Source organism: Pipistrellus kuhlii, unplaced genomic scaffold, assembly GCF_014108245.1.
Source record: "Pipistrellus kuhlii isolate mPipKuh1 unplaced genomic scaffold, mPipKuh1.p scaffold_m20_p_2, whole genome shotgun sequence".
Lineage (NCBI taxonomy): Eukaryota > Metazoa > Chordata > Mammalia > Chiroptera > Vespertilionidae > Pipistrellus > Pipistrellus kuhlii.
This window is the reverse complement of record NW_023425515.1, coordinates 172,691,706-172,713,518: the sequence shown is the minus strand read 5'-3', so window position 1 is coordinate 172,713,518 and position 21,813 is coordinate 172,691,706. Positions and strand designations below refer to the sequence as shown.

Here is a 21,813-nt window from a genome sequence, read left to right as displayed (position 1 = left end):
TCCCCTCCCTCCCGGAAAGGAGACAAACTGACAAGGATACTGCTTTCCACTGTTTTTAGTTTTTCATTCTTTTTTTTTTTTTTAAAGGAACAATCTACATATAAGAAACTATTTCCTTAAATACCCTGACATTAGAGTTCTGCTACCAAAGACATCTAAATAGCCACAGGGTAAAAAAAAAAAAAAAAAAAAAAAAAAGAAAGAAAGAAAAGAAAAAGAAAGGTTTATTGAGAACAAGAGTGAAAGCTTTTGTACATCTGACAAAGTAGAATTGTTTTGATAATCAACACCACCCACATTCAGCTCTACCAATAATATCACGAATGGAACATATTTTTTCTAACAAAGATATAGGCAAAAGTAAAGGACTAGGACTAAATACAGTCCAAAGGAAGGAGAGGTCCCAAGTCTTATCCCTTAGACTGATTCACAACACAGGATTTAAGTCGCATCATCCCGCCTCCTAACGCAGTGGTTCCTAACTTGGCTTCCTATCAGAACCCAGAGACTCTCGGAAAAGAGATCCCCATGCCAGAATACCCTCGCCCAGAACCTCTGGGGTGGGACCCAGGCTTGAGTATTTTTCTAAGCTTCCCAGGTGAGTCCAATGTGCAGCCAAGGTGGATCACAACTGCTCCACAGGCAACAAGGATCGGTAACAATGATCAGCAAGTTCCTGGTCTCACAGCCCCCTGAGAAGGGGGATCTGGTGGGCGATACTGGCTCTCGTTGATCCTCTCTCCTCTCTCTCTCTGCTCAAGAACCCTGTCTGGTTATCAGCTTTGAGTACAATTTTGAGCCTTTCCATATGCCTTAGTGATTTTTCAAGCACTATTTAATCAGGCAAATACCAGCAAAGAGAGAAAAGATGGAAAAAGAAATTTCCATAAGGCATGATATGAATAAATAAAATACGTGGGGAAAAAATCTCAGGTTTACAAGTAAAACATGAGAAGTAAAATCCTGTGAATTTTTATTTATACAAAAAGAATAAAAATATTTTAAAAGGACTGATTTAAACTTAAGTTTTTAAGCTTTTCCTATTCTTTGAACATGAAACTACTCCCAACTCAGAAAGTTGAGATAAGTAATTATTAAATAAACACTCTTTAACTTTCCCCTGTGAAAAACCAAAGAGCCAAGTTCCCCATTCTGTTTATGGTAAACCGGGTCACTTTCAGTTTAAGAACATTGGCAACTCCGTGACACAGATTATTAGATATGTCCACCGGAACGTATGAGCTATGCAAAGTCATTACAAAAAGCCCCAAAAGAAATAAGATGGTAAAAACAACAATAGAAAAATCATGGAACACAAACAAAGTAAGAAAATGGCAGGTATTTACAGCCTCCCTGTGAAATGGATCAGTGCTCTACTTTCAGCACAGAATAAAAGCAGAGGCCATTTCTCAGTGGGTCTCACAGATGAAGCTGGTGCCGGCCAGGCTGGGGGGAGATATTCGTTCCAAGAAGGAAGAGATCGAGATAGCAACTTGCTGAGATTATAACCAGGTCCTGGTCTTCCTGCAGCTCTGTTACTAAGAATGACACGAAGTAAATGATCCAATGTGGCCTCACAGAAATGACTTGTCACATTTCAGAACAAGCGACTCAGAGTCACAGGCACCGGGTCTGGGGAGGCAGGGGCGGACGGCCACACGCTCAGGCAAGGGATGTTTATCTTTGTGAGGCCAGAGGAGGGAAGCAGGGCTCTCCAGCCTGGAAGCTTCTGCACTAATGAGTCTTCTAATAGTCCTAAAGAGAGGAAAACAAAGTCCCTGTTTATTCTCAGCAGAACACTGGTTTGAACCTAAAAAAAAAAAAAAAAAAAAAATCTCCTAAACAACTCTGCTAGGCTATTGTTCTGCAGCCAAAGATTCTATGTCCAATATAATGTACAAGAATATGTCACCCCTGAAAATGACCTGTCTTCTGAATCCAAAAGGACTGAAAAACCAATTGTGTCCTAATTATTAGGCATCCTGAGCTCATCAGTCAGAAAAAAAAAAGCTAATATTAATAATTCATTATTTAATCATTCAGCAAAAATGTGCAACTCCTTTCTCTCTCCAATATAAAAAAAAAGTAAGTTAACACCTAAAAGTTGACGAGTATTTATACATGGATACCCCAGATTCTTAAATTACAGCTGTGACCCCGGTTGTGACACTCAAGCTCTGAGGACATTTTTCTAATCATTTTCCTAATCATCAGCAGCCTCTCTGATATGGTCTGGCTGATACTTACAGCTCGTGGTTTTTTGTTTAACTTCAGATCAATCCTGTATAAGAAAGATAAGAGATTTGCATTTCAATTTACAGAAAAAGAGTCCAAGAATCAGCTACTGCATAGGGCACAAGCTATAACAAAGACTATTTGGTTAAGTAAAATCCACATTCTTCATTAGACTATGTCATATTTAGTTGTTTATCCAGATATTATTAAGCAAGTATTTAAAAATATGAGCAGATACTCCTGCCACAAGGCAAACTTAGATGACTCAAAAGGAAATATACAGCAGTTATGAAAGCCATATAATTCTTAAAAATTATTCCAAAATTACACATTAAAGAGACTGAATTAAGAGGGCATGCTCTATGTTACTGTGTTAGTTCTGTAACTATATCACTGATAATCAATGAGACATATGTGATTAAGAATAGAAAGAGACTAGGAGCTTGTATTTCCAGACATGAAACACAAATGAAATTAAACAAATTTCAGTTTTTAAATCTTTTCAAAGCAAAATATCAAGATCTTAAACTATTAATCTCCTTATGAAGCAAAGCCAGAAAATCAATTTAAAATATGAATTAAAGTGAAAGTTATCTATTTCAAAAGCAATTAAAATGCATAAAAGTGAAGTTTACTTAATTTTGCTGAAGTTATTAAATAAAATGTTACCTCCATCACGTTTTTCTGTTTTTAAAAAAAACTTCCCAGCCTAACCTAATATACATACCTACAATTAAACAGATAAACTATGGGTTAGAAAGGTCTCAAAAAGGCATATTGGTCTCTACACACTAAACAACACAGCACAAATACTAATTCAAATCAAACTTACTCAAAGTCATAATCAAACATGCCAGACGGACTGAGGGGCAGCATTTGAAAGGAAGAAAGCAATAGAAATTAATATACTAATTGAATAAATTAGTTGATTAGCCACCCTAGCAAGATTTATAGAAACAAAATCAGCTTTAAGAATCTTAAGCCATAAAGTTTCATACATGAAAGCACCAAAGATTTTGTGGTTGGGAGATTCCCTTCCCTCAACAGTTTTCATATTGGGAGAACAGACTATGAAAGGAAGTTATTTCATTAGAAAACTAGACACCTGCAGGCCTTCTATTAGCTGCCAGATTCAGAGTTAGAACGTGGAAAATATTTAATTGTAATGACAAGTATAATTAGGACATTAGAAGAAATAGAAAAAGAAGGGTTTAGTCATATAATGAAAGGTGCTTTGAAGACAGTACTAACAACTCAACAAAATATACTTGCACTAAAACAAAAGATAAAAACATCATACATTTTTTAAAAGAAAACATTCTGCAACTTTTAACTCGTTATATGTTCTAAACAAGTTATATGTTCTAAGCATGTCCAGGGAACATGGTACTCCTTTTCTACTGCATTCATTTTAGAAGCCCAGGGTTGAATGAAGGAACTTCAGTGACAGGTGAGTCTTGTTCCAGAAACTGCAGAGCCTGCACTGGTGATGGCAGTTAACTGTTTGTGTCAGGGCTACAGTTATGGGACACCAGAGTCTGCAGCACCCCTATGAAAACAAAGAAAAGTTGACACCCACAAGCACCCACGCCTCAGGGATCCGGATGGGAGTAGTATGAAGAGAAAGTAATTCGGGGCCATCACTGATAACCATATGTGGGCGGACCTCCAAAGCAAACATAACCCAGAGTCGGACACCAACCCTGCTGGCTCCAACCTTTCAGACCACAGATAGGTGGTAAAACAATATGCAAAATGGCTATCTTTCCCTCCTCACCAATGTTTGCAGGAGTGAAGCTGGAAGAATGCATAACACCAATATCCCTTATGCAACAGTTTCACTCAAGACATTGGGAAAGAGGATACAGTGGTGTACAAACCAGGAACTATTTAACATTTTTCTTCCAGCCTCATTTAATTTTATTCACAAAGTAGACTGTACCTACTTAATGAAAACCTCATAAATCTAGAGGAATTCCAGAGTTTAATAAAGTAATAAAAATCTAAAAGAGAGGCTGTAAGATATTATTTCAACGGTTTTCTTACAGATACTGAAACTTATCTTTCAGATAATTTATGAATATTAAATATTATGAGATAAATGTTCATATTCCTGAAGAGAACAAATTCAAAAGTTATTCCTTTTTGCTAAAGTAACTTATTTGTTTCCACTTTGCTTCATCACCGCCAAACAGTACCTAGCACATAGTAGGTACTCAGACATTTGTTGGAATAATTTACTATTGACTTTATCTGAATACATGCAGGTTGGAGAAAAAACAAGTACAAATATGTACTAAGTGCTCCATCCGGCCACCCACTCTGTCAGACCCACTAAGACTGACTTTAGTCAGAGGCGAGGGGTTCGGGCCACGCATTTCCTGACTAAAGAAGGCGGCATCTGAGAGCCTTCACTGGCCACGGAGCTGCTGGTCAGGCACACTCAATCTGTTTTGCCCAGAAAGAAGGTAAATAGCTCCACTCTGCTCCCTTGGGGAAGGCGAGTATCTAAATCCAGTGGAGAAGCCTAGCCTGATTAAACCAGGGAGGTGGTCAAAGGATCCTGCTTTCCGAACAGAAACACCATTTGTGAAAAATAACTAACATCCTAGTTATTTTTCTGGAAGGAGTTAGCTTCTAGGGCCAGGAAAAAGGGGTAGAAAGAAGTATAGTTCCTATGGAAATCTACAAACCTTCAAAAAGAAAATTAGATTCAAGTTCTAATTCCCTTTTATCAGCAGCTGATCATGTCACAGAAGGAAATGAAGTATTACCTGAAATAAACAATAGCTATCTAGAGAATGTCTATTGGTATCAGTAACCAAAACCTTCATGGAATTTCCCTCCTACTCTAGACACTGAAACTGAAAAAGCATCATTTCTTTAAAATGACACTGGAGTAAATTTTAATAAAAGCAACAGAGAGCATAACATTTAATTTTCTTGACAATTTAAAAATATTTTTAAGAATATGGTTCTCTGCTATTTGTGATAAGCTAGGATGAGTCCTATCACAGTGATCAAACACACAGCCTTACAAAAATGAAAAGATACGTAATTTTTGTTATTTCTTACTGCACTTATGAGATTGGCATGGTGATTTGTGGTTTGCAGAAAAATGCTAAGCTAGCAGTCCTTAGTCTCTATTTGGAGGAAACACTTTTTCTGCAGTCTAAAAACCACACCACCATCAACAATAAAAACTCTTAAAAGAATGAAGATTCCAAAGAGGCTTAAACCAGTTAGAGTTAATTTTATATTATCCCTGTGTGCCACAGCCACAAAGCTAACAATGTAATGCCTGGGTGCGTAAAGGAAAATCCTACACGTTTTAAAACAATCCATCCCAGAAGCAAACTGGAGGACAGGGAACCCCATCCATCCCTTGCATGCCTCCTTTCACCTCCTCAGCATGCAGGCTCCGAGAGAAGCGGGACAAAGGCCAGCCCCCAGCCTATAAAGAACCGGTTTCCATGCCTCCCAGAGAAGGTCTTGAGGCTAGGGAGAGATTCCTCACTTGAGAAACTACATCCTCCCTCGACCTCTCTGAATGCAACTGTGTAATTTCTAATTATCTGAGCTAACAGGCCCATATTATCATACAAACCCCACCAGAGTGAATACGAACTCCTCTCTGGGATGCCTGACCTCTCTGTCCACTGAGGCCATTCCTATTCATATGCACTGCAGGAAACCACAGCGGACAAACGTTACCTGGGAGGCACTCTCATATCTTACAGACTTTATACTCTTCCTCGGATAGCTGGAGTCAGCGTATTGTAGAGGTACATAAAAACAGAGAATCACATGCAATAAAAAAAAACCTCACATTTAAAGAGAAAAAAAGACACATCAGATCGGTTCTCTCCATTCACCGGGAAACAAGAGTAGGCAGGGATTGGGATTAAAAACAAAGGATTTTATCCCACTTTGCAGCTGCCCAACATGGACTAGCGGTATTTTTCAAACACTATTACACAGACTCTGTTTCTATTTCCCTTTTTCCACTTCTAAAAGGATTCTAAATTCATTATATTAAACTAATTTTTTTATGGAACAAAATTCTTCTACATTAGAAGTGGTAAGAATGCTGTCCTCCTGCATGGTTATGCTAAAGCCCACTAATTACTCCCCTAGAAAAAGAAAAATTATTGTTTCATTTGTACCAATGGAAATTCTTCCCAACAGCACAGAAGAACTAAACCAATCCTGAAGACTTTTCATTCTAGTAAAATCCCTTCATAGCAATGATCATGGATGCTGTGGGCGGGTGGGGGGTGGTGGGGAGTGGGACATATGAGGTGGGAGGAGGGAGGTGGTCCCTACCACTGACCTGTGTCGGTTTTTATTCTTTCGTTTTTTATGGCTGCTGTGGTGGCTCCCTGAGGAAGTGGAAGCAGCCTTCTGGGGTTTCACTCCCTGCACAGATCCGTCCAGATCCTCAGGGTCCTCCTGGGTGGGCTCATTTTCCTGATTGTGGAAGTCTGGAGAAGTATCGCTTTCCGTCCCACTTCCTGGCTCCCCTTGAGGGAAGAAACACAAATCCCCAGAAGCACCATCAGTACTGGGGCAATCTGTCCGTCAGTCAGGAACAATTTTTTTTGAGCACTAATATATAAAAAAGACTACATTCCTATACTCATTGATCATACCATCTAACTAACAAGATACATACCATCAAAGCTACGAAGTTACCAGCATTGCTGGCATGTAATCAGAAATAGTGTAACCAGAGGCAGATCTAAGGACAGCTGGGAGATGGGGACATACAGGCAGGACAGCCTCACTGCATAAAGGTTCTATAAACATAGAATATATTAACAGGATTAAGAATGATGCAAGAAGGTGACGAGTGACCGTGGAAAAACTTCCTATAGCCAGCCCTGATTCCTTTCCCCCAAACCATCCCGAATCCTGTCTTTCTGTCAAGAAAAGAGGCCCATGAGAAAAGTCCTACTACCTAAATTACTCTGAGAAATATTAAGAGTATTATTTTTTAAAATAGCAATAACACTCTTCAGCTGACAACATATTCCCAATTTTAATAGTAATTTACATAAAATATTACATGTAATTTCGTAAATGTATACTTTTTCCGGAAAGGAATTTCTTAAAACTCTTAAGAGAAAAGCATGGCGAAGATTTTCATTTTGCTCACTGTTGATGTCTTTGTATTATAAACTGCTGGGAAGAGACTTTAAATTGAGTAGCACGTGGACACAAGAAGTAAAAGAAAGAGATGGTTCCCAAAACACAAAAGAGAAACAGAACCAGATCTCAGAAATCATGAAATACTATTTTTTTATCACTTCATGGAAGCAACCAGAAGAGGGAGCTCTAGAACTATAAAGCCAGAAAAAGTGTGATCTGGCCCTGCCACAGTTCAGAACCAACAGATTTCATAGAAAACTCAGCAAAAAGAACGCCAAAACTTACCCATAAAACTACAGTAACCAAAAGTATGTGGTACTGGCATAAGAACAGACATTCAGAAACCAGGGAAGAGAATTCAGAGGCCAGATACAAACCCTTAACATTTATGACCTACTGATTTTCAACAAGGGCATATTGACCAACCTGTTAATATGACGGACAATTCAATTAAAAGACACTGATGAGCAAAACAAACAATAATTGCAGGCCAGATGCATTGGGAGTACTTGGAGTAAATGGATGAACTGGTCATATTTTATAAGGTAAGCACACAAGTTCTTACAAAACAGTATAAATCAAAGCCCTATGAACGAAAAAGGTAACATGCCAGGCAGTAACCCATGCTCCAAAGTCCTGATATGGATATTAAGTATCACCAGTCAGAGAAGAAAGAGTGAATTCCTCAGGGAAAGCTTCAATGAAGGGGTAGATTTTAACTGGACCTTGAAAAAGGAGAAGCCAAAATAAGGACCAAAAAAAAAAAAATAGCACAAGCAAAAGTGTAGAGGTGAGAAAACACAAGGTATATTTGGGACAAATGAGTCAAACAGCGTCATTTAAACAGAGAGCTTGAGAAATGAGAGGTAAAATGGAGTGGCACGTTAAGAGGACTCATGTAAAGGATTTCATTTCGGGAAGGTGCTGGTTGAGAGAATTGACTTGTAGTTTAACCTTTCTAAGCCTGTTTCCTCATTTGTAAAGAATTATTCCTTTCATGTGTTCAGTATCTCTTATGGGCAAGGCATTGGGGTAGACATTGAACTACCACAACGTTCCCTATTTTCAAGGAGTAGTTTTAAAGATTAAATGAGATAATGAAAATACAGTGTTTACTTGGTGACTAGAACACAGAAAGTGTTCAATCTTGGTATCTGTGAGATCTACAAGCATGCAATAGGGTGGTGAAGACCTGGGGGGAGGGGAAGAGTTGGAGAGAGAGAGGTAAAGGGGGGGAAATGGGAGATATCTGTAATACTATCAACAATAAAATGAAATAAAATAAAAAAAGAACTCCTGAACAGAGAAGTGACATCCAACAACGAATATTTATGAAGTTCTGTCTAAATCCCCGTTTTAGGGTTATTAGGCTGGAAGTTTATAAGGGGATTGGAATCAGGGAACTAAACACCATTACAGTGAGCTCTGACCAGCATGGTTCAGTGGTTAGAGCTCAGCCTGCACAACGAAGATCCTGGGTTCAATTCCCGACCTTAATCTGATCAAAGGCCCATATCTGGGTAGCACCTGCGACTCCCACACCAAGTCAGGGTGAGTGCAGGAGGCAATCAATCGATGTGTCTCTCTCATATTGATGTTTTTCTCTCTCTTTTTCCTTCCTTACATCCTTCCATTCCCCCTCCCTTCCACTCTCTCTAAATATCAATGGAAAAAATATCCTCACTCCTCAGTGAGGATAAAAATAAATAAATAAGTAAATAAAATACAAACTGAGAATAATTGTCTTCTTGGCTCAGGGAAGCAGGAGAGGAGTGATGACAAAAGGGCTGGGTGACAACATCTCAAAGCGCAGCAGTGAGTCAGTCACCCGCATGGTGCTGCCACCACAGGGTGTAGACAGTAAGTTTGTTTCTCACTCACATAAAAGTGAGCCACTCATTTTGCCGAAACCGGTTTGGCTCAGTGGTAGAGCGTCGGTCTGCGGACTGAAGGGTCCCAGGTTTGATTCCAGTCAAGGGCATGTGTCTTGGTTGCGGGCACATCCCCAGTGGGGGGTGTGCAGGAGGCAACTGGTCGATGTTTCTCTCTCATCGACATTTCTGGCTCTCTATCTCTCTCCCTTCCTCCTTTCTGTAAAATATCAAAAAAAAAAAAAAAAAAAAAGTGAGCCACTCATTTTTAGAGCAAAGAACACCAGATTTTGATTAAGTTTAATAAATCTACAAATGAGACCCTCTACTTATTAAAAGAAAGGAACAACTATTAAACAGTGTCAAGGCAGTAACTTCTGAGCACACAAACAGTTAAAGGAGAAAAGGAACCAAGAACAAAGCTTCCTGCAGGCGTATACCTACCCACAGGGCTAAGTCAATGCTGAGAGATCTGGCTGGATGAAAGCTCCAGAGGAGTCCAATAAAAAACAGTAGAGACTGTGCTGATCCTTTATTTTTATTTTTTTAATAATTTTATTTTAAAATATATTTTATTGATTTTTTTACAGAAAGGGAGAGATAGTTAGAAACATCGATGAGAGTCATCGACCAGCTGCCTCTTGCACGCCCCCTACTGGGGATGTGCCCGCAACCAAGGTACATGCCCTTGACCGGAATCGAACCCGGGACCTTTTAGTCCGCAGGCCAACGCTCTATCCACTGAGCCAAACTGGTCCCAGCCAGTTTGAGGAAAAATTTCTGAGGAAATTTTTCAAAATGGTTTGAAAATAAAATGCCAAAAGTATAAAACTTGCCTGGCCAGCGTAGCTCAGTGGTTGAACACCGACCTATGAACCAGGAGGTCACGGTTCGGTTTCCGGTCAGGGCACATGCCCGGGTTTCGGGCTCGATCCCCACTTTGGGTGTGCAGGAGGCAGCCGATCAATGATTCTCTCTCATCATTGATGTTTCTATCTCTTTCTCTCCCTTCCTTTCTGAAATCAATAAAAATATGTATATTTTTAGCCAAAACCGGTTTGGCTCAGTGGATAGAGCTTCGGCCTGTGGACCGAAAGGTCCCAGGTTCAATTCCAGTCAAGGGCATGTACCTTGGTTGCGGGCACATCCCTAGTAGGGGGTATGCAAGAGGCAGCTAATCGATGATTCTCACTCATCGATGTTTCTAGCTCTCTATCCCTCTCCCTTCCTCTCTGTAAAAAATCAATAAAATATATATATTTTTAAATATGTATATTTATAAAGCATAAAACTCTAAAATCCTTGATATCTAAGGATACATGCAAGTTAGAATTCTAAAAAAATGTTCACTTCACTGCCACTAAAGATCAAAAACAGAGACATCGTTCCACAAGGTTTGTTATATAGAAATTCTGAGATACTGGAGAGATTTTCTACAAAGAAAAATATATAGAGGCAACATACACCATTCCTTCCTCTTGCGGAATTAAAGCTTAGTTTGAATCAGGCACACTCAAGTCTTGAACTTGGTCTAAAGAGGTTTGAGCACCCAACAGAAGCAAACATTAAGTCTTCTCTGGAAGAAGCACCTTTATCCTTGCCCTCAAATTATTCTATGAATACTTCATTTTAAAATGTTTTTATTGATTTTAGAGAGAGGAATGGAGAGGGAGAGAGACAGAAACATTGATGAGGGAAAAACAGTGATGGACTGCCTTCTGCATGCCCCCCAGTGGGGATAGAGCCTGAAACCTGGACTGTGCCCTGACCAGAAATTGAACCTGAAAACTCTGGAACCTGGGATGATGCCCAACTAAGCAACACTGACCAGGGCCTATAAATACTTTTTTTTTTTAAATCCTCACCAGTAGGTATTATTCCATTGATTTTTATAGAGTGGAAGAGAAAAAAACAGAAAGAAATATCGATGTGAGAGAAACACATCAATTGGTTACCTCCTGCATGCACCACAACCAGAGCCTGGACTGGAGAGGAGCCTGCAAGCAAGGTACATGCCCTTGACCGGAATCGAAATAGGCATCCTTCTGTCTGCAGGCCAATGCTCTATCCACTGAGCCAAACCAGCTAGGGCTATGAATACTTTTAATAATAATGAGCAGCGCCAAAACCGGTAGGGCAGCGTTTTTCAACAGCTGTTCCGCGGCACACTAGAGATGTTGCCTGGTGTGCCGTAGGTGCAGACAAGACAAGAATTTTATAATTTTTCACTATTTTGTTTACTTAATATTTCATAATAAAGTAATTATAAAATACTTTCTTTGTGTTTATTTGATTCCTATTCAAGAGAATGACTTTATATATAGTCAATATAGGCACAGAGTTAAATTTTTTAACATTTTCTAATGGTGGTGTGCCTCTTGATTTTTTTCATGAAACAAGTGTGCCTTTGCCCAAAAAAGGTTGAAAAACACTGCGGTAGGGGGTGTGCAAGAGGCAGCTGATCGATGATTCTCTCTCACAGATGTTTCTAACTCTCTATCCCTCTCTTCCTTTCTGTAAAAAAATCAATAAAATATATTTTAAAAAATTAAAAAAAAAAAATAATGAGCAGTAAACAAAGATAACCAAGCACACAGAGAAATTAGATTTCATGGGTAATGACTAGTAGAAATAAACAAAAATAGGTCATTAAGGATTTCAGAAATTGAAGTTAAATACAGACTATAGAATAACTACACTTATTATACTCAAGCATAAAAGACACGTTTAAAAATAACTGCAAAGAAAGCTATTGGAAAATTACCAGATTTTTAAAATAATTAAGTAGAATTTATGGAAATAAAATTGTAATAAGATTTAAAATCAAGGGAATAGCAAATCAGATTTAATTGAAAAGAGAATTAGAAATGGGCAAGTCAGGAAAAAATTATAATGCAGCACAGAGACAAAAAGATGTAAGGTACAGAAGAGATAATAAAAGGCATAAAAGTTAAAACGACAAGAGTTAACATACATTTAACCACAGTACAGAAGAAGAGAGAAAGCATGAAACAGAGTATCTGAAAAGATAACAGCTGGGTATTTTCCAGAACTGATAAAAATACCAACAGTTTCAACAAACGCAGTGAAACCCAAGCCAGATAAATAAAAAAAATTCATACTTAGACACATTGCAGTTAGAGAAATATCAAGACAAAAATAAAATCTTATAAATAGCAGTGGGAAGTGGTAATGGTGAGGAGGTGAGACAAAATGCAATAGAATTACTTTAAAGGGGCTCCAACCATTTGAATTAATGAACTCCAGCATTTGTGTAATTCTCTGCTTTATTAAAAAAAAAAAATCCTAGGCAGCTTGCCAAGATTCATATAATGTAATCCAATAAAATAAATTTAAAACAAGATAAGGCAAAGAAGAATAGAAGAGGAAAGTAAGCTGGATGCAGTACTAAGATTCAGTCCCCAAATGCATGCTATAAATTCCTATCTGCTTTCTAGAGGGACACCACAAATTTGGCTTTTAAGCATTTTAGCACCCATACAAAGAGGGAAACAATTATAGGATTTTCAATAAAAAAACAACTAGACCCTCAGGGAAAACAACTACTTCTAAAGGAATGATAATTAGGACAATAATAAATAGCATTTGCCACCTCCTCTTACAATAAATAGAGATACTTTTCATAAGACCAAATGCAACTTCATAGGGCAGACTGAGGAATACCAATATGGAGGCTCAATCTAGGAGGAAGATTTTAGGGTAATGGATGGTCTGCATATGCTTCAGAAAATCTTTCATACATAAGCACTCTCTCAGGTAAGCTTCCGAAAGGAATGGCTTTAGGAGTCTTTCCCTGACTAGTACTGAGGTGTGGGTGCTCTGTATGAGTAGTTAGGTAGCAGAGCACACACTAAACTATCTACTAAGCAAGGGGCAGGGTAAGAGGCTCTTATGAAAACTGAGGAGTCAGACATCATTCCATCTGGACTGAGTGAGATTCAGAAAGTTCCTTAGCCAGCCTCATTACTCTACAAAGGAGGTGAAAATGTTCTACATTCTACAAGTGGCATTAACTGAAAAGAAACAAGATTTACTGGGCCTTTGTGGCTCACTGGCATATGCCCTGGCTGGGAATTGAACCATGACTTATGAATCAGGAGATGACAGTTCAATTCCTGGTCAGGGCATATGCCAAGGTTGTAGGCTGAATCCCCAGTCAGGGGAGTACAGGAGGAAGCCAATCAATGATTCTCTCATCACTGATGTTTCTATCTCTCTCTCCCTCTCTCTTCCCCTCTGAAATAAAAAAAAATTTTTTTTTTAAAAGGAAAGAAACAAGATTTATCTGACAGTCATAGCAAAAGAAAAAAAAAAATTGGCACAATTGATTAGGTTGGCAAAAATCAGTAAAGATGCCTACAAAGTTTTGAATGATGAAGAACAAATACTAAAACAAAAATTGGGCAGACAGCCAAAACCGGTTTGGCTCAGTGGATAGAGCATCGCCTACAGACTGAAAGGTCCCGGGTTAATTCCGATCAAGGGCATGTACTGTGGTTGCGGGCACATCCCTGGTGGGGGGTGTGCAGGAGGCAGCTAACCGATGTTTCTCTCTATCCCTCTCTCTTCCTCTCTGTAAAAAATCAATAAAATATATTTTTTTAAAAAATTGGGCAGACACATTTTAAAGAAAACGAATGGCTCAGTTTTAGACAAAATGTTTGGGTTTGAATATTGAAAGGAAATGTACAGAAGACATTTTCTAGAAATTTCTAGAAATGTATTGCTAAAGGGGTTAAGGATAGAACTAAAAATTTAGAAATCAGTACACAGAGATAAAATTGAAGTCGATGAATAGTTCTAATACCCACACCACCAAAATCTCTTCTCCCCAAACCACTGCCCCACTGCAAACAAAAGAACTGGATCCCACAAGATATGCCACAGCCATGATACACAAAGCAGGTTGTATTTCAAAGTGAGCCTGTGCACAGGGAGAATATTCAATACAGCTACATAGAGTCTGACTCAGAAAGATAAATGCACAGCTATATATGCCATCACTAGAAATTAGAACAGAATTGCTCTATATGGCTCATTACAGAGAATGCCACAATTGCTCTATTTCCATTTTATTTTTATTTATGTAAGTATTTATTTTTGCTAATCCTCACCCTATTTATTTATTTACTTTTGCTAATCCTCACCCCAGGGTATTTTTCCATTGATTTTTAAAGAGAGTGAAGGGGAGGGGGAGAGAGAGAGAGAGAGGAAAACATCGATATCACATTGATTGTTTGCCTCCTGCAATTGCCCCAACCAGGGCCAGGGACAGAGCCTGCAACAGGCATGTGCCCTTGACCAAAATCAAACCCGGGACTCTTCAATCTTCCGGCCAATGCTCTATCCACTGAACAAAACCAGTCCGGGCTCCATTTTATACTTAAGAACACATTCTGTTTGAAAGATCAAATTTCCTAAAAATTATCAATTTGGGGGTTTTATTGGCTATGTCTGAAATTATCCATGATAAGAGTTTTTTTAAACTTATAAAAAATTCCCTAAGACTTATCAGGTCAGGAGTGAAGACATACCTTTCTGTCTTTGAGCAGCTAACATCAACCTTCCTGTGATACAAGAGGCAGGAAGGAAGGACATGGTCATTTCTTTCTCATAAGAAAGACAAGATTAAAGATACACAAGAGGTTATTAACTTCTAGAAAGAAGACACAAGAGTGTAGAGATGCAATCTTCAGATACACCGTTGAATAGATGTTAAAGATAGAAACTATAGCAGCTTTACAATAAACTAATAAAAAAAAAAAAGTAAAAAAATAAACTTACTCTTTTCAATGAGCTGGTCCTGAACCCCTGCCAATGCACTTACTGCCTGAAAGAAAAAACCACTAGTTACAAGAAAAATTATCACAGACCTCAGGAGAGCACTCACAGACAGAGGGAAAAAGAAAACTCACAAAAATGCAACTGAGGTTTTCCTAAATAATGGGCCACATAAAGATCCCCCCACCTCACTTACAGCTGCTGAAGTAACTGAAGATTTACTGAAGAGCCGCTCAGCTTCCTTGAACTTCCGGTTCCTTCGATCGTTTTTGCTATTGGAGTTTCTGAAACACACAAAGGATTCATTATAAGCACCAAGCTTTGTCTATGGCTCAAGCTGAAGATGTCTCAGGGAAAATGTAAAGAACTTCTTTGTTTTTGTAATTTATTTATTTTTTATTTTTGTTAATCTTCACCCGAGGATATTTTTCCATTGATTTTTTTTTTTTTTTTTTTTCTGTTTAGAGTGGAGGGGAGGGAGAGAGACAAAGAGAGAGAAACATCAATAAGAGAAAGACACAGCAACTGGTCACCTCCCTTAGTCGCCTGAAGCCTGTGCCCTTAACCAGAATTGAACCCAGGACCCTTCAGTTCACAGGCAGATGTTCTTTTTTTTTTTTTTTTTTTTTTTAATATATTTTATTGATTTTGTACAGAGAGGAAGGGAGAGAGATAGAGAGCTAGAAACGTCGATGAGAGAGAGTCATCGATCAGCTGACTCTTGCACAAACCCTACCGGGGATATGCCCACAACCAAGGTACATGCCCTTGACCAGAATCGAACCCGGGCCTTTCAGTCCCCAAACCGGTCCTGGCCACAGGCATATGTTCTATATACTGGGTCAAACTGGCCAGGGATCCTTTGTTTTTATTACTTCCACTCCACTTGGATTGACCAATACAACCTTTATGCCGAATACCTATGTAGACAGACAACAATTTTTCCCAACATATGGAATGTGCTCCACAGTGGTACATGAGATTGTTAATTGGTTCATAATCATTTTCATATGTATATATTTTAATAATTTTAAAAACAACTAGCATAGCCAAAACCGGTTTGGCTCAGCGGTAGAGCATTGCTCTGTAGACTGAAAGGTCCCAGGTTCGATTCCAGTCAAGGGCATGTACGTTGGTTGTGGGCACATCGCCGGTAGGGGGTGTGCAAGAGGCAGCTGGTTGATGTCTCTCTCTCATCGATGTTTCTAGCTCTCTATCTCCCTTCCTCTCTGTAAAAAATATATTTTTAAAAAAATAACTAGCATAGACTAGTGATATGAAGTGTCTGTTAAATAAACTTAAATCTTAAAATTTTAAAGAAAAACAAACAAACAGGATTCCTTAGAAAAATGGTCTGGGACAAGAAAAGGAAAAGGCCGGGACTGGTTTGGCTCAATGGATAGAGCGTCGGCTTGGGGACTGAAAGGTCCCGGGTTCGATTCCAGTCAAGGGCATGTACCTTGGTTGTGGGCATATCCCCGGTAGGGGGTGTGCAAGAGGCAGCTGATCGATGACTCTCTCTCATCGATGTTTCTAACTCTCTATCTCTCTCCCTTCCTCTCTATACAAAATCAATAAAATATATTAAAAAAAAAAAAAAAAAAAAAAAAGGAAAAGGTGACAGACAGAAAAAAAGGCACTCAAACCTACAGGATCAGGTCAAAAGGACAAAGCAAATAGGCTTAAAGAGGCTCCTTCTGACCATGTTCGGGATAAAATAAGCATCAAAAAGAATGACGGGAGTCCTGGCCCTGACCCTGGCCGGTGGCTCGGTTGGTTGAAGCATCACCTCAGACACCAACAGGTTGTGGTTCGGTTTCTGGTCAGAACACACACCTATGTTGCAAGTTCAATCTCCAGTTTGGGTGCAAACAGGAGGCAACTGATTGATGTTTCTCTTTCACATCAATGTTTTGCTCTCTCTCCCTTTCTCGCTCTAAAATCAATAAACACAGGCAGTCCTCAGGTTACATCAGACTCGACATAAGCCGTTTTGTCGCCATCTCCCATTTACTTACCAAAAAAAAAAAAAGTTCCGTCATTTCAACATATGTACATATGTGCTTTATGTTTTTTATTATTTATTTACCACAAGTAAAGGTCAGGAATTGGTCTCTTTCTTTTAAATTTTTTACTGTTTCACTTCATTACTGCTGTGTATGTGCTCCACGTGAGTGACGTAGGTGCTTATGTAGGTAAGTTACAGCTTACGGCGAAAATCGAACGGATCTCTGACATAACCCAAGGACCTACTGTATATATTTCAATAAATTAATTTATACTAATAAATAAACCTCTATAATAAAAAAGTGACAGGGCTAGATCCCAACAGTAATTTTTTTAAATAAATATTTGCTATCTTTTAAAAAATATATATTTTTTTATTGATTTCAGAGAAGAAGGGAGAAAGAGATAGACACATCGATGAAAGAGAGTCATTGATAGGCTGCCTCCTGCATGCCCCCGACTGGGGATCTAGCCAGCAACCAGGATATGTGTCCTGACAAGGGATTGAACCTTGACCTCCTGGTCCATAAGGCAACACTCAATCACTGAGCCACACCAGCCGGGCCCAACAGTAATTTTTTTTTTTTTTTTTAAATCCATGAGTCTAGCTGAGACCGGTTTGGCTCAATGGATAGAGCGTCGGCTTGGGGACTGAAAGGTCCCAGGTTCGATTCCAATCAAGGGCATGTACCTTGGTTGCGGGCATATCCCCAGTAGGGGGTGTGCAAGAGGCAGCTGATCGATGACTCTCTCTCACTGATGTTTCTAATTCTCTATCTCTCTCCGTTTTCTCTGTACAAAATCAATAAAAATATATTTTTAAAAAAATCCATGAGTCTATAGTGATACAAGAGAGACAGAGATAAAAAGGATGAAAGAGAATGAAGATAGCCTGGCTGGCAAGGCTCAGTGGTTAAACATCAACCTATGAACTGAATAAAATGGTGGGGAAGGGTGTAGCATATTACTACTATCTACTATCTAAAAGTATGAGATCCAAATTTACATGGTTAATTACAAAGAGAAGAAATAAACTTTACAATGGAGAGATCACATGATCAAACTTATCAGTACCAATAATAGGACAATCTGGCAAAAAATGTGTACGGATCTCCCATGAGGTGGCAAAATAAAACTCTGGAATTGGGACATTGTATGCGACAATGTCATAAACTTCCCCACCAAAAAGGGCAGAGAAACTCTCCTACATTAAGAGACTAAAGAGACATAGCCAAACGCAATGGAAACTCTGACTGGATCAAAATAAGGCAGTAACACATGTGGAGGACAATGAGGGAAATTTGAATAAAAACTGTATATTAGATGATACTATCAATGGAGTGCTAATTTTATTGGCATAATTGTGGCTAGGTAAAAACATGTTCTTATTTTTAGAAGATAACTGCTGACATATTTGCGGATAATGTGTCATAATATCTGCTTCTAACTTTTTAAAAATATATTTTTTTAAATCTATTTTTATTGATTTCAGAGAGGGAGCGGAAGAGATAGAAACAACAATGATGAGAATCATTCACTGGCTGCCTCCTGCAAGCCCCCAACTGGGGATCGAACCTGAAACCTCTATATATGCCCTGATCAGGAATCAACTGGGCACCTTCTTGTTGCTGCTAATCCTCACTCAAGGATATTTTTTCCATTGATTTTTTTAAAAGAGAAAGGAAGGGAGGGATTAGGAGGGGAGGGTAAGAAAAAGAGAGAGAGAGAGAAATCAATGAGAGAGAGACATAGATTGGTTGCCTCACAATGCGCCTGACTGGGACGGGGACGGGGATTGAACCTGCAACCCAGGTAAGTGCCTCTGAACAGGAATTGAACCCTTAACTCTTCAGTGGGCTGACGCTCTAACTACTGTGCAACACTGGCCTGGCACCTTTTGATATGCTCCAACCAACTGAGCTATACACACCAGGGAGGGCTCTTGCAATTTTTCTACACTAGTATATTTTAAAAACTTCAAAGTTCAAAAAGTTTTTGAGAATACTATTACTAAGTAAATCGTGGTTCAGTTGGTACCTGTGTCTAGAGGGTGGAACCTATGACTGATTAAAATGTGGAAAACACGAACAGAATGCTGTGTGTAAGGTATTAGATGCTGTATTTCATTTAAGCCTCACACACCCCTGTGCCATAGACAGGACTCCCCCTATTCTACAGATGTAGGATTTGTTTAGGATTACTCCGTGAGGCTGAACCAGAATCCAAGGTCAAGCCCAAACCTCTTCCCACATTACCACGTATTATACCCCCACCCTACAAAACTGCTACCAAAAAAAATGTACAGTCTTAAAAACAAGTATTAGTAGGTCACCATACAACCACCACAGGTGTCTGACACTCACTTTTGGTTGGTCAGATACCTATCCCAGCCACGAATGATATTGCCATACATCTGGGTGTCTTCTAGGTAGCTTCCTTCAAAAGCATAGATCTGTCTCTCCAAGTTTGCCAGCGTTTCCTGCGAGGTGAAAAACAAGGACATGGAGAATGCCTTTTTAAAAAAATATATTTTATTGATTTTACACAGAGAGGAATTGAGAGGGACAGAGAGTTAGAAACGTTGATGAGAGAGAAACATCGACCAGCTAGCTGCCTCTTGCACACCCCCCACTGGGGATGTGGCCGCAACCAGTACATGCCCTTGACCGGAATCAAACCCGGGACCTTTCAGTCCGCAGGCTGACTCTCTATCCACTGAGCCAAACCAGTCCCAGCTGGAGAATGCCTTTTAAATGCAAAATTAGGTTTGACCAAACTGAAATCTTGCTATTAGATTTACAAATTCAAGCAGACATCCGCTCAACCACCCTTGTGGAGAGACAGATGACATGGGGAGGAGCAGGCAGATTAAGAAAGTCTAGAATTGCAGAAACCGGTTTGGCTCAGTGGATAGAGCGACTGCCTGTGGACTGAAAGGTCCCAGGTTCAATTCCAGTCAAGGGCATGTACATTGGTTGCGGGCACATCCCCAGTTGGGGGTATGCAAGAGGCAGCTGATAGATGATTCTCTCACGGATGTTTCTAAACTCTCTATCCTTCTCTATTCCTCTCTGTAAAAAAGTCAATAAATTAAAAATAAAAAAAATAAAAAGACAATTTAGAACTGTCCTCCTGGATCCCTGTGAGAACAGAATGCAGAGCCCGTCCCGGGAAAAATGCATACACATGCACAGTTTTGCATCTACTTCAGAGGGCTCATGGAAACCCAACTGTGAGGAAGCCGGCTCATGCAGACTGCACTCCCATGCATCTAGGCATGGCTGGGGGGAGGGATGGGTGAGCATCCTCCCAGCGCCAGCCAACTCGCTCCCCTCCCCTCGGAGGCCGCCGGCGCTGGGTAGCCAGTTGCCATGGAAACCTGGAAGGACAGCTTCAGGTGAACGGGCCTCACGGGTGCCCACGCCAAGACTCGGGGGTGGGACAGGCAGGACTTAGCCACCAGGGCGCATGGGGCCCTGGGTGCACCTCACAATCCCCGATTCCCCGGCCGGAGCCCGCTCCCTCGCCCATCACCTTCCAGACGTGTACACACGTACACACACACACACACACACACACACACACACGTCGCATCCCTGCCCATCAGAAATCCCATTCACTGGGTCTGCTGGTCCCCAGGACGCCCGTCCCTCCTCCCTCCAGAGGCCAGAACGGATGGCCGAGCCCCCCTCCCACAGCCGCCTCCTCCCCACCGCGCCAAACCCACCCGCACGCCCGCACCAATCTGCTCCCGCCCGGCACGCCCGCCCGCCCTCCCCGCCCGCCCGGGCGCCGGCACCCGCCGCTCCGGGGCTCCCACACACACGCCCGCCGCGCCCCGCGCCACCCTGCCCCCAGGCCCCCGCCCGCCCCGGCTTCCTCCGCGCCCCCGCCTGGGGCCCCGCTCCCTCCCGGCCGGGAAGCCCAGGCGCCGGCGGGCCGCGAAGGCGCAGCCCTGCCTCAGGCCGCCGGCTCCGGACCGCCGCGCAGCGCCCGCCAAGTAACGGCCTGGCGCGGCGGGCAGGCGCCTGGAGGCGGCGGCGGGCGCGGGGTCCTCCCTCGGGCTCCCCCGGCGATAGCCCCTCACCGCCAGCTCCTGCTTCCGCTTCACGAGCTCCGCCAGCTCCCGCCGGGTGTCCGGGATCTGCGGAGGCGCTGCCTTGTTGTGCATCGCCATGTTGGGCCGAGGCGGGCGGCGGCGGCGCGGGGCTGGGGGCGGTCCCTGCACGCCGCCGCCAGGGGGCGCCCGCGCCGCACTGCGCCTGCGCGCCCGGCTTCCGGAACCGCGCGCGCCCCGTCTGGGGACCCGGTGATGGGGCTCCCTGGTCTTGGTCCAGGCAGTTCTGCCCCTGGTGGACGGTTTACCTTTCCAGGCACCGCAGTAAACGCCGCGAGGACTCAGTCCCCCCAGTAGCCCAAATCAGAAACCTTCCTATTCTCACCTCTTTCACACCTGTATCCTAGCCGCCCGCTGGGAGATCTCGCAAATCCATTTGTTTCTGTGAGCCACCTACCAGGACCTCCCTATTGTTAACTGCATTATTCCAACAGACTTGTTTCCACACTTAGCTGCATTTAATCCATCATCCACAGGACGCCAGGATAATTTGATTTTAGGAAACAAGTGTTATGCACCTGGCTTCCCATTGTCCATTTTTGAGACAAGTACTAAGAAATGTATGTTTAGTTTTTCAAAAGAGCCCATAGTATCTAGTTCAAAATCCTACCTCTACCACTGATATCTGTG

General features: G+C 41.1%; 1 protein-coding gene across 7 annotated transcripts; it reads right to left on the bottom strand.

The window, feature by feature from the left end:
• Positions 1–43: 43 nt before the first annotated feature.
• On the bottom strand, positions 44–21,311 carry MEAF6 (MYST/Esa1 associated factor 6). 7 transcript variants are annotated; one of them, XR_004989543.2, is made up of 10 exons: positions 21,154–21,311; positions 19,430–19,545; positions 15,256–15,343; positions 15,063–15,108; positions 14,813–14,845; positions 6,569–6,758; positions 3,068–3,097; positions 2,905–2,962; positions 2,248–2,281; positions 44–1,755 (listed from the first exon to the last, which is right to left on the bottom strand). XR_004989543.2 is itself a non-coding variant. In XM_036447360.2 (9 exons), exons 1-9 carry the CDS (start codon positions 21,241–21,243, stop codon positions 1,747–1,749), a joined length of 636 nt encoding a protein of 211 aa, XP_036303253.1. In that variant the 5' UTR covers positions 21,244–21,311; the 3' UTR covers positions 44–1,746. The 7 variants fall into 7 exon arrangements, 5 of the variants coding, with proteins under 5 accessions (XP_036303253.1, XP_036303254.1, XP_036303255.1 ...); XR_004989544.2 differs by lacking the exon at positions 3,068–3,097; XM_036447360.2 differs by lacking the exon at positions 2,905–2,962.
• Positions 21,312–21,813: the final 502 nt, after the last annotated feature.